This window comes from Cyanistes caeruleus, chromosome 37, assembly GCF_971803275.1.
Source record: "Cyanistes caeruleus chromosome 37, bCyaCae1.hap1.1, whole genome shotgun sequence".
Classification (NCBI taxonomy): domain Eukaryota; kingdom Metazoa; phylum Chordata; class Aves; order Passeriformes; family Paridae; genus Cyanistes; species Cyanistes caeruleus.
The window spans coordinates 1,141,123-1,153,660 of record NC_141738.1 but is presented as its reverse complement, the minus strand read 5'-3'; the positions used below and the strand labels follow the sequence as shown (position 1 = coordinate 1,153,660).

At 50.0% G+C, this 12,538-nt stretch overlaps 1 protein-coding gene across 1 annotated transcript in view; it reads right to left on the bottom strand.

The window, feature by feature from the left end:
- The window catches only part of POLR2A (RNA polymerase II subunit A), a 69,578-nt gene that overhangs the window by 55,758 nt on the left and 1,282 nt on the right, over positions 1-12,538 (bottom strand). Inside the window, exons 3-5 of the mRNA XM_086871731.1 lie at positions 11,812-11,948; positions 8,116-8,289; positions 1,519-1,800 (exon numbers count right to left, since the gene is read on the bottom strand). Of these exons, the coding sequence (XP_086727857.1) occupies positions 1,519-1,800; positions 8,116-8,289; positions 11,812-11,948 (593 nt within the window). The remainder of the gene's footprint in view (positions 1-1,518; positions 1,801-8,115; positions 8,290-11,811; positions 11,949-12,538) is intronic.

Sequence of the window (12,538 nt, the reverse complement as noted above, 5' to 3'; positions counted from 1 at the left end):
CCCTGCATGACGACGGCCGGGCGCACGGAGAGCGGCGGCACGGGCAGCACGGTGCACAATGTCACCCCAAACACCCCAAAACCACCCCAAACACCCCAATAACCCTGATATCACCCCTAAAACACCCCCAAATCACCCCAATCACCCCAAAATCTCACCTGGTTCCTGGCCGAGCCCTGCATGACGACGGCCGGGCGCACGGAGAGCGGCGGCACGGGCAGCACGGTGCACAATGTCACCCCAGACACCCCAATAACACCAATAACACCCCTAAAACACCTCAAAACACCCCAAAATCACCCCAAATCCCCCCAAAACCTCACCTGGTTCCGGGCCGAGCCCTGCATGACGACGGCCGGGCGCACGGAGAGCGGCGGCACGGGCAGCACGGTGCCCAATGTCACCCCAAACACCCCTAAATCACCCCAATAACACCCCTAAAACACCCCAAAACACCCCAAAATCACCCCAAAATCACCCCAAATCCCCACCTGGTTCCTGGCAGAGCCCTGCATGACGACGGCCGGGCGCACGGAGAGCGGCGGCACGGGCAGCACGGTGCCCAATGTCACCCCAAACACCCCTAAATCACCCCAATAACACCCCTAAAACACCCCAAAACACCCCAAAATCACCCCAAAATCACCCCAAATCCCCACCTGGTTCCTGGCAGAGCCCTGCATGACGACGGCCGGGCGCACGGAGAGCGGCGGCACGGGCAGCACGGTGCCCAATGTCACCCCAAACACCCCTAAATCACCCCAATAACACCCCTAAAACACCTCAAAACACCCCAAAATCACCCCAAACACCCCAAAATCTCACCTGATTTCGGGCCGAGCCCTGCATGATGACGGCGGGGCGCACGGAGAGCGGCGGCACGGGCAGCACGGTGCCCAATGTCACCCCAAACACCCCTAAATCACCCCAATAACACCCCTAAAACACCCCAAAACACCCCAAAATCACCCCAAAATCACCCCAAATCCCCACCTGGTTCCTGGCAGAGCCCTGCATGACGACGGCCGGGCGCACGGAGAGCGGCGGCACGGGCAGCACGGTGCCCCAGGGACCCCAATGTCACCCCAAACACCCCAATAACCCTGATATCACCCCTAAAACACCCCAAAACACCCCAAAATCACCCCAAACACCCCAAAACCCCACCTGGTTCCGGGCCGAGCCCTGCATGACGACGGCGGGGCGCACGGAGAGCGGCGGCACGGGCAGCACGGTGCACAATGTCACCCCAGACACCCCAATAACACCAATAACACCCCTAAAACACCCCAAAACACCCCAAAATCACCCCAAAATCACCCCAAACACCCCAAATCCCCACCTGGTTCCTGGCAGAGCCCTGCATGACGACGGCCGGGCGCACGGAGAGCGGCGGCACGGGCAGCACGGTGCCCCAGGGACCCCAATGTCACCCCAAACACCCCAATAACCCTGATATCACCCCTAAAACACCCCTAAAACACCCCAAAACCACCCAAAATCACCCCAAATCCCCACCTGGTTCCGGGCTGAGCCCTGCATGACGACGGCCGGGCGCACGGAGAGCGGCGGCACGGGCAGCACGGTGCACACCATCCACTCGGGCCGGGCGAATTTGGGGTCCATGCCCAGCACGAAGCACTCCTCGTCCGAGATGCGCTTGAAGATCTCGTGCACGCGCTCGGGGCTCAGCAGGATCTTCTTCTCCTGCGAGTCCTCGTTGACGTGCTTCCACTCGGCGTACAGCTCCAGCCCCGAGCGGCGGATGCGCGGCTGGTAACGGCCACAGCCGCCGTGGCCCTGCCAAACGGGGAGAAATGGGGAGAAAACAGTGAGAAATGGGGAAAAATGGGGAAAAATGGGGAAAAACCAGTGAGAAACCAGTGAGAAATGGGGAAAAAACAGTGAAAAACCAGTGAGAAATGGGGAAAAATGAGAATTATTTGGGTTATCAACAGGGGCTGGTAACGGCCACAGCCGCCGTGGCCCTGCCAGAAATAACGGGGAAATGGGGAGAAAACAGTGAGAAATGGGAAAATAACAGTGAGAAATGGGAAAATAACAGTGAGAAATGGGAAAATAACAGTGAGAAATGGGAAAAAAACAGTGAGAAATGGGGAAAAATGGGGAAAAAACAGTGAAAAATGGAGAAAAACCAGTGAGAAATGGGGAAATAACAGTGAGAAATGGGGAAATAACAGTGAGAAATGGGGAAAAATGGGGAAAAAACAGTGAAAAACCAGTGAGAAATGGGGAAAAATGGGGAAAAACCAGGGAGAAATGGGGAAAAAAACAGAGAGAAATGGGGAAAAATGGGGAAAAACCGGTGAGAAATGGAGAAAAACCAGGGAGCAATGGGGAAAATGAGAATCATTGGGGTTATCAACAGGGGCTGGTAACGGCCACAGCCGCCGTGGCCCTGCCAAACGGGGAGAAATGGGGAGAAAACAGTGAGAAATGGGAAAATAACAGTGAGAAATGGGGAGAAAACAGTGAGAAATGGGGAAAAACGAGAAAAAACAGTGAAAAACCAGTGAGAAATGGGGAAAAATGGGGAAAAACCAGTGAGAAATGGGGAAAAAAACAATGAAAAATGGTGAAAAACCAGTGAGAAATGGAGAAAAATGGGGAAAAACCAGTGAGAAATGGGGAAAAATGGGGAAAAACCAGTGAGAAATGGGGAAAAATGGGGAAAAACCAGTGAGAAATGGAGAAAAACCAGTGAGAAATGGGGAAATAACAGTGAGAAATGGGGAAAAATGAGAATTATTTGGGTTATCAACAGGGGCTGGTAACGGCCACAGCCGCCGTGGCCCTGCCGGAAAACGGGGGAAATGGGGAAAAATGGGGAGAAACAGTGAGAAATGGAGAAAAAACAGTGAGAAATGGGAAAAAATGGGGAAAAAATCAGGGAGAAATGGGGAAATAACTGTGAGAAATGGGGAAAATGGGGAAAAAATGGGGAGGAAATGGGGAAAAATGGGGAAAAACCAGTGAGAAATGGGGAAAAATGGGGAAAAACCAGTGAGAAATGGGGAAAAATGGGGAAAAACCAGTGAGAAATGGGGAAAAACCATTGAAAAACCAGTGAGAAATGGGGAAAATGAGAATTATTTGGGTTATCAACAGGGGCTGGTAACGGCCACAGCCACCGTGGGCCTGGGAAATAATGGGGGAAACCGGGAGAAATGGGGAAAAAACAGTGAGAAATAGGGAAATAACGGTGAAAAATGGGGAAAAATGGGGAAAAACCAGGGAGAAATGGGGAAATAACGGAGAGAAATGGGGAAAAATGGGGAAAAATGGGGAGAAAATGGGGAAATAACAGTGAGAAATGGGGAAAAATGGGGAAAAATGGAGAAAAATGGAGAAAAATTGAGAAAAACCAGGGAGGAATGGGGAGAAATGGGGAAAAACCGGTGAGAAATGGGGAAAAAACGGTGAGAAATGGGGAAAAATGGGGAGAAATGAGAATTATTTGGGTTATCAACAGGGGCTGGTAACGGCCACAGCCGCCGTGGCCCTGCCGGAAATAACGGGGAAATGGGGAGAAAACAGTGAGAAATGGGAAAATAACAGTGAGAAATGGAGAAAAACCAGTGAGAAATGGGGAAAAATGGGGAAAAACAGTGAAAAACCAGTGAGAAATGGGGAAAAACCAGTGAGAAATGGGGAAAAATGAGAATTATTTGGGTTATCAACAGGGGCTGGTAACGGCCACAGCCACCGTGGCCCTGCCGGAAATAACGGGGGAAATGGGGAGAAAACAGTGAGAAATGGGGAAAAATGGGGAAAAAATCAGGGAGAAATGGGGAAAAATGGGGAAAAACCAGTGAGAAATGGGGAAAAAACGGTGAGAAATGGGGAAAAATGGGGAGAAACCAGTGAAAAACCAGTGAGAAATGGGGAAAAACCGGTGAGAAATGGGGAAAAACCAGTGAGAAATGGGGAGAAATGAGAATTATTGGGGTTATCAACAGGGGCTGGTAACGGCCACAGCCGCCGTGGCCCTGCCGGAAAACGGGGGAAATGGGGAGAAACCAGTGAGAAATGGGGAAAAACAGTGAGAAATGGGGAAAAATGGGGAAAAACCAGTGAGAAATGGGGAAAAATGGGGAGAAATGGGGAAAAAACAGCGAAAAACCAGTGAAAAATGGGGAAAAACCAGTGAGAAATGGGGAAAAACCAGGGAGAAATGGGGAGAAATGGGGGAAAATGGGGAAAAAACAGGGAGAAATGGTGAAAAATGAGAATTATTTGGGTTATCAACAGGGGCTGGTAACGGCCACAGCCACCGTGGCCCTGCCGGAAATAACGGGGAAATGGGGAGAAAACAGTGAGAAATGGGGAAAAATGGGGAAAAACCAGTGAGAAATGGGGAAAAACCAGTGAGAAATGGGGAGAAATGGGGAAAAAACAGTGAGAAATGGGGAAAAATGGGGAGAAAACAGTGAAAAATGGGGAAAAATGGGGAAAAATGGGGAGAAACCAGTGAGAAATGGGGAAAAACCAGTGAGAAATGGGGAAAAACCAGTGAGAAATGGGGAGAAAACAGTGAGAAATGGGGAAAAATGGGGAGAAATGAGAATTATTTGGGTTATCAACAGGGGCTGGTAACGGCCACAGCCACCGTGGCCCTGCCAAACGGGGAGAAATGGGGAAAAAACAGTGAGAAATGGGAAAAAATGGGGAAAAAACAGTGAAAAATGGGGAAAAATGGGGAAAAAACAGTGAGAAATGGAGAAAAACCAGTGAGAAATGGGGAGAAATGGGGAAAAAACAGGGAAAAACCAGTGAGAAATGGGGAGAAATGGGGAAAAAACAGGGAAAAACCAGTGAGAAATGGGGAAAATGAGAATTATTTGGGTTATCAACAGGGGCTGGTAACGGCCACAGCCGCCGTGGGCCTGCCGGAAATAACGGGGGGAAATGGGGAGAAATGGGGAGAAAACAGTGAGAAATGGGGAAAAATGGGGAAAAACCAGGGAGAAATGGGGAAAAACGGGGAAAAACCAGTGAGAAATGCGGAGAAATGGGGAAAAAACAGTGAGAAATGGGGAAAAATGGGGAAAAATGGGGAAAAATGGGGAAAAAACAGGGAGAAATGGGGAAAAATGGGGAAAAATGGAGAAAAAACAGTGAGAAATGGGGAAATAACGGTGAGAAATGGGGAAAAATGGGGAAAAATGGGGAAAAACCAGGGAGAAATGGGGAAAAATCAGGGAAAAATGGTGAAAAATGAGAATTATTTGGGTTATCAACAGGGGCTGGTAACGGCCACAGCCACCGTGGCCCTGCCGGAAATAACGGGGGAAATGGGGAGAAACGGGGAAAAAACAGTGAGAAATGGGAAAAAATGGGGAAAAATGGGGAGAAACCAGTGAGAAATGGGGAAAAATGGGGAAAAACCAGTGAAAAATGGGGAAAAATGGGGAAAAAACAGTGAGAAATGGAGAAAAACCAGTGAGAAATGGGGAAAAACCAGTGAGAAATGGGGAGAAATGGGGAAAAACCGGTGAGAAATGGGGAAAAAATGGGGAAAAAACAGTGAAAAAACAGTGAGAAATGGGGAAAAATGGGGAGAAAATGGGGAGAAAATGGGGAGAAATGGGGAGAAACCAGTGAGAAATGGGGAAAAATGGGGAAAAACCGGTGAGAAATGGGGAAAAAACGGTGAGAAATGGGGAAAAATGGGGGAAAATGGGGGAAAAAGTGTTTTGGGGTCAGAAATGTGAATTTTGGGGAGGCTGAGGAGGTTTTAGGGTCAGAAATGTGAATTTTGGGGAGGCTGAGGAGGTTTTAGGGTCAGAAATGTGAATTTTGGGGAGGCTGAGGAGGTTTTTGGGGTCAGAAATGTGAATTTTGGGGAACACAAGGAGGTTTTTGGGTCAGAAATGTGAATTTTGGGGAACACAAGGAGGTTTTTGGGGTCAGAAATGTGAATTTTGGGGAACACAAGGAGGTTTTAGGGTCAGAAATGTGAATTTTGGGGAACACAAGGAGGTTTTAGGGGTCAGAAATGTGAATTTTGGGGAGGCTGAGGAGGTTTTAGGGGTCAGAAATGTGAATTTTGGGGAAGGTGAGGAGGTTTTAGGGGCAGAAATGTGAATTTTGGGGAACACAAGGAGGTTTTTGGGGCAGAAATGTGAATTTTGGGGAGGCTGAGGAGGTTTTAGGGTCAGAAATGTGAATTTTGGGGAACACCAGGAGGTTTTAGGGGTCAGAAATGTGAATTTTGGGGAACACAAGGAGGTTTTAGGGGTCAGAAATGTGAATTTTGGGGAACACAAGGAGGTTTTAGGGTCAGAAATGTGAATTTTGGGGAACACAAGGAGGTTTTAGGGTTAAAAATGTGAATTTTGGGGAACACAAGGAGGTTTTAGGGGCAGAAATGTGAATTTTGGGGAACACAAGGAGGTTTTAGGGTCAGAAATGTGAATTTTGGGGAACACAAGGAGGTTTTAGGGTCAGAAATGTGAATTTTGGGGAACACAAGGAGGTTTTAGGGTCAGAAATGTGAATTTTGGGGAGGCTGAGGAGGTTTAGGGTCAGAAATGTGAATTTTGGGGAACACAAGGAGGGTTTGGGGTCAGAAATGTGAATTTTGGGGAACACCAGGAGGTTTTAGGGTCAGAAATGTGAATTTTGGGGAACACAAGGAGGTTTTAGGGTCAGAAATGTGAATTTTGGGGAACACAAGGAGGTTTTAGGGGCAGAAATGTGAATTTTGGGGAACACAAGGAGGTTTTAGGGTCAGAAATGTGAATTTTGGGGAGGCTGAGGAGGTTTTAGGGTCAGAAATGTGAATTTTGGGGAAGCTGAGGAGGTTTTAGGGTCAGAAATGTGAATTTTGGGGAACACAAGGAGGTTTTAGGGTCAGAAATGTGAATTTTGGGGAGGCTGAGGAGGTTTTTGGGTCAGAAATGTGAATTTTGGGGAACACAAGGAGGTTTTTGGGGTCAGAAATGTGAATTTTGGGGAGGCTGAGGAGGTTTTAGGGTCAGAAATGTGAATTTTGGGGAGGCTGAGGAGGTTTTAGGGTCAGAAATGTGAATTTTGGGGAACACAAGGAGGTTTTAGGGTCAGAAATGTGAATTTTGGGGAGGCTGAGGAGGTTTTAGGGTCAGAAATGTGAATTTTGGGGAACACAAGGAGGTTTTAGGGTCAGAAATGTGAATTTTGGGGAGGCTGAGGAGGTTTTAGGATCAGAAATGTGAATTTTGGGGAACACAAGGAGGTTTTAGGGTCAGAAATGTGAATTTTGGGGAGGCTGAGGAGGGTTTTGGGTCAGAAATGTGAATTTTGGGGCGGCTGAGGAGGTTTTAGGGGCAGAAATGTGAATTTTGGGGAAGGTGAGGAGGTTTTAGGGTCAGAAATGTGAATTTTGGGGAACACAAGGAGGTTTTAGGGTCAGAAATGTGAATTTTGGGGAACACAAGGAGGTTTTAGGGTCAGAAATGTGAATTTTGGGGAACACAATGAGGTTTTAGGGTCAGAAATGTGAATTTTGGGGAGGCTGAGGAGGTTTTAGGGTCAGAAATGTGAATTTTGGGGAGGCTGAGGAGGTTTTAGGGGCAGAAATGTGAATTTTGGGGAGGCTGAGGAGGTTTTAGGGTCAGAAATGTGAATTTTGGGGAGGCTGAGGAGGTTTTAGGGTCAGAAATGTGAATTTTGGGGAACACAAGGAGGTTTTAGGGTCAGAAATGTGAATTTTGGGGAACACAAGGAGGTTTTAGGGTCAGAAATGTGAATTTTGGGGAACACAAGGAGGTTTTAGGGTCAGAAATGTGAATTTTGGGGAACACAAGGAGGTTTTGGGGTCAGAAATGTGAATTTTGGGGAGGCTGAGGAGGTTTTAGGGGCAGAAATGTGAATTTTGGGGAGGCTGAGGAGGTTTTAGGGGCAGAAATGTGAATTTTGGGGAGGCTGAGGAGGTTTTAGGGTCAGAAATGTGAATTTTGGGGAGGCTGAGGAGGTTTTAGGGTCAGAAATGTGAATTTTGGGGAGGCTGAGGAGGTTTTTGGGGCAGAAATGTGAATTTTGGGGAGGCTGAGGAGGTTTTTGGGGCAGAAATGTGAATTTTGGGGAGGCTGAGGAGGTTTTTGGGGCGCTCACCTTCTCCTTGGCCAGCTCCTCGTCGCCCTCGGGCTGCTCCACCCCGAACTTGTGATCCATCTCCTCGCCACCCTCGCAGATGTTCTTGCCCTTGCAGAGGTCGTAGACGTGGCTCAGCCGCTTCTTGGGCTGCCCCTTGGACTTGCCCAGGATGTCCTTGATCTTGGGGTTGTTCTGCGGGGAAATACACCCGGTTTGGGGTCAGAAACGGGAGGTTTGGGGTCAGAATGGGGTCAGAAATGGCGTTTTGGGGTCAGAAATGGCATTTTGGGGTCAGAAATGGGGTCAGAAATGGCGTTTTGGGGTCAGAAATGGGGTCAGAAATGGCGGTTTGGGGTCAGAAATGGCATTTTGGGGTCAGGAAGTGGTGGTTTGGGGTCAGAATGGGGCATTTTGGGGTCAGAAATGGCGGTTTGGGGTCAGAAATGGCGTTTTTGGGTCAGAAAGGGGCGGTTTGGGGTCAGAATGGGGTCGGAAAGGGGCGTTTTGGGGTCAGAAATGGGGTCAGAAATGGCATTTTGGGGTCAGAAAGGGGCGGTTTGGGGTTGGAAAGTGGCATTCTGAGGTCAGAAAGTGTCGGTTTGGGGTCACAAAGTGTCACTTTGGGGTCAGAAATGGCGTTTTGGGGTCAGGAAGTGGTGGTTTGGGGTCAGAAATGGCGTTTTGGGGTCAGAAACGGGCGGTTTGGGGTCAGAATGGGGTGTTTTGGGGTCAGAAATTGGCATTTTGAGGTCAGAAAGGGCGTTTTGGGGTCAGAATGGGGTCAGAAATGGCGTTTTGGGGTCAGAAATGGCGTTTTGGGGTCAGAAAGTCTCACTTTGGGGTCAGGAATGGCGCTTTGGGGTCAAAAAGGGGCATTTTGGGGTCAGAAATGGCATTTTGGGGTCAGAAAGGGGCGGTTTGGGGTCAGAAAGTCTCACTTTGGGGTCAGGAATGGCGGTTTGGGGTCAGAAATGGCATTTTGGGGTCAGAAATGGCGTTTTGAGGTCAGAATGGGGTCGGAAAGGGGCGTTTTGGGGTCAGAAATTGGTATTTTGGGGTCAGAAACGGGAGGTTTGGGGTCAGAAATGGCATTTTTAGGGTCAGAAATGGCGTTTTGGGGTCAGAAATGGCGTTTTGGGGTTGGAAAGTTATGTTTTGGGGTCACAAAGTGTCACTTTCGGGTCAGAAATGGTGTTTTGGGGTCAGAAACGGGCGGTTTGGGGTCAGAAAGGGGTCACAAAGGGGCATTTTGGGGTCAGAAATGTCGGTTTGGGGTCAGAAACGGGAGGTTTGGGGTCAGAAAATGTTGTTTTGGGGTCAGAAACGGGAGGTTTGGGGTCAGAATGGGGTCAGAAAGTGGCATTTTGGGGTCAGAAATGGCATTTTAGGGTCAGAAATGGCGTTTTGGGGTCAGAAAGTCTCACTTTGGGGTCAGGAATGGCGGTTTGGGGTCAGAATGGGGTCAGAAATGGCATTTTGGGGTCAGAAATGGCGTTTTGGGGTCAGAAATGGCGTTTTGGGGTCAGAAATGGCGTTTTGGGGTTGGAAAGTTATGTTTTGGGGTCACAAAGTGTCACTTTGGGGTCAGAAATGGCGTTTTGGGGTCAGAAACGGGCGGTTTGGGGTCAGAAAGGGGCGTTTTGGGGTCAGAAATGGGGTCAGAAATGGCATTTTGGGGTCAGAAATGGCGTTTTGGGGTCAGAAAGGGGCGGTTTGGGGTCAGAAAGGGGCGGTTTGGGGTCAGAAAGGGGCGTTTTGGGGTCAGAAAGGGGCGGTTTGGGGTTGGAAAGTGACATTCCGAGGTCGTAAAGTGTTGTTTTGGGGTCAGAAATGTCGGTTTGGGGTCAGAAATGTCGGTTTGGGGTCGGAAATGTCGGTTTGGGGTCACAAAGTGACATTTTGGGGTCAGAAAGGGGCGGTTTGGGGTCACAAGGTGGCGTTTTGGGGTCGGAAATGGCATTTTGGGGTCAGAAATGGCATTTTGGGGTTGGAAAGTGGCATTCTGAGGTCATAAAGTGTTGTTTTGGGGTCAGAAAGGGGCGGTTTGGGGTCACAAAGGGGAGGTTTGGGGTCACAAAGGGGCGGTTTGGGGTCACAAAGGGGCGGTTTGGGGTCACAAAGGGGCGGTTTGGGGTCAGAAAATGTCATTTTAGGGTCAGAAATGGCGTTTTGGGGTCAGAAATGATGATTTTGGGGTCTGGTGTTGTGTGACTGGGGTCCATCAGCATCTCCAAGGCTTCCAGGACCACCCAGCAGGTGACACCTCTGTGTCCCCCAACTCTTGTTGTCCCCTCTCCGTGTGTCCCCCCAACTTTGTCAGCTCTTCCTGGTGTCCCCCACTCTGGATTTCCCCTCACTTTGACCCCCCCAGCACCCCCAAAATGGTCCCAGTTCCAACTTTGGGACCCCCAAACCCAAGGACCCCACGGGGCCGTTTCAGGGCAAGGCCCCCCTGCCAAAACCGACCCCTCCTCCAAAAGTTTTGGGGTCCCTCTGGTGTTTTTTGGGGTCCCCCCGGTGTTTTTTGGGCTCCCCTGGTGATTTTGGGGTCCCCCCGGTGATTTTTGGGCTCCCCCTGTGTTTTTTTGGCTCCCCCCGGTGTTTTTTGGGCTCCCCCTGGTGTTTTTTGGGCTCCCCCCGGTGATTTTGGGGTTCCCCCAGTGTTTTTTGGGCTCCCCCCGGTGATTTTTGGGCTCCCCCCGGTGATTTTGGGCTCCCCCCGGTGATTTTTGGGCTCCCCCCGGTGTTTTTTGGGCTCCCCTGGTGATTTTGGGGTTCCCCCTGGTAATTTTGGGCTCCCCTGGTGATTTTTGGGCTCCCCCTGGTGATTTTTGGGCTCCCCCCGGTGTTTTTTGGGCTCCCCCTGGTGTTTTTTGGGTCCCCCAGTGTTTTTTGGGCTCCCCCCGGTGTTTTTTGGCCTCCCCCCGGTGTTTTTTGGGCTCCCCCCGGTGATTTTGGGCTCCCCCCGGTGATTTTTGGGGCTCCCCCAGTGATTTTTTGGGCTCCCCCTGGTGATTTTTTGGGCTCCCCCCGTTGATTTTGGGGTTCCCCCAGTGTTTTTTGGGCTCCCCACGGTGATTTTTGGGCTCCCCCGGTGATTTTTGGGCTCCCCCCAGTGTTTTTTGGGCTCCCCCTGGTGATTTTTGGGCTCCCCCCGGTGATTTTTGGGCTCCCCCCGGTGACTTTGGGCTCCCCCTGGTGATTTTTGGGGTCCCCCCTGGTGTTTTTTGGCTCCCCCCGTTGATTTTTGGGCTCCCCCAGTGATTTTTGGGCTCCCCCCGGTGATTTTTGGGCTCCCCCTGTTGATTTTGGGGTTCCCCCAGTGTTTTTTGGGCTCCCCACGGTGTTTTTTGGGGTTCCCCTGGTGATTTTTGGGCTCCCCCTGTTGATTTTGGGGTTCCCCCAGTGTTTTTTGGGCTCCCCACGGTGTTTTTTGGGGTTCCCCCGATGATTTTTGGGCTCCCCTGGTGTTTTTTGGGGTCCCCCCGGTGATTTTTGGGCTCCCCCCGATGTTTTTTGAGCTCCCCTGGTGATTTTTGGGCTCCCCACGGTGATTTTTGAAGTCCCCCCGTTGATTTTGGGGTTCCCCCAGTGATTTTTGGGCTCCCCCAGTGATTTTTGGTCTCCCCCTGGTGATTTTTGAAGTCCCCCCAGTGATTTTTGGTCTCCCCCCGGTGATTTTGGGGCTCCCCCCGGTGATTTTTGGGGTCTCACCGAGTCCACGAGCAGCTTGGAGCAGAAGAAGCAGACGCAGCGCAGGATTTTCATGGTTTTCCCCAGGAAGCCCACGTGGAACACGGGCTTGGCCAGCTCGATGTGGCCAAAGTGGCCAGGACACTCCGTCATGTTCCCTGGGGACACCCCAAAATCGGACTGGGAAGGTTGGGATAGAGGGGAAAAACACCCCAAAAAAATGTGGGGGTTTGGGGGTGGGAGGTACAGCCCAAAAAAAAAAGGAACAGCCCTAAAAAAATCCCTAAAAAAGGGGGAGCAGGCCCAAAAAAAAAGGGAAACTCTGAAAAAAAAAAGGAAAATCTCAAAAATAAAAGAGGGAGTCCACCCCAAAAAAGGGACCTCAAAAGAAAAGGAAATTTCCCCCAAAATAGGGAAATCCCCTTTAAAAATTCTCATGGATGGAGCAAAAGTGAAATTTGGGCAATGAGGGGTGGGAAGGAAGCTCCCTAAAAAGGGAAAACAACAAAAAAAAACAAAAGAAACCCCCCAAAAATAGAGATCCCACCCCAAAGCTGAAGGAAAAATGCTCCTGAAATTTTTGGGGGGCAATGAGCAGTGAGAAAAAGCCCCCCAAAAAAGGGAATAACACAAAAAAAGACACCCCAAAAACAATCAATTCCCCCCCAGAAACAGAAGGATTTGAGGGGGGTTCAGGCTGTGAGAATTTAGGGGTTCAGGGCCCTCCCTGTGAGAGATTTGTGGGGTT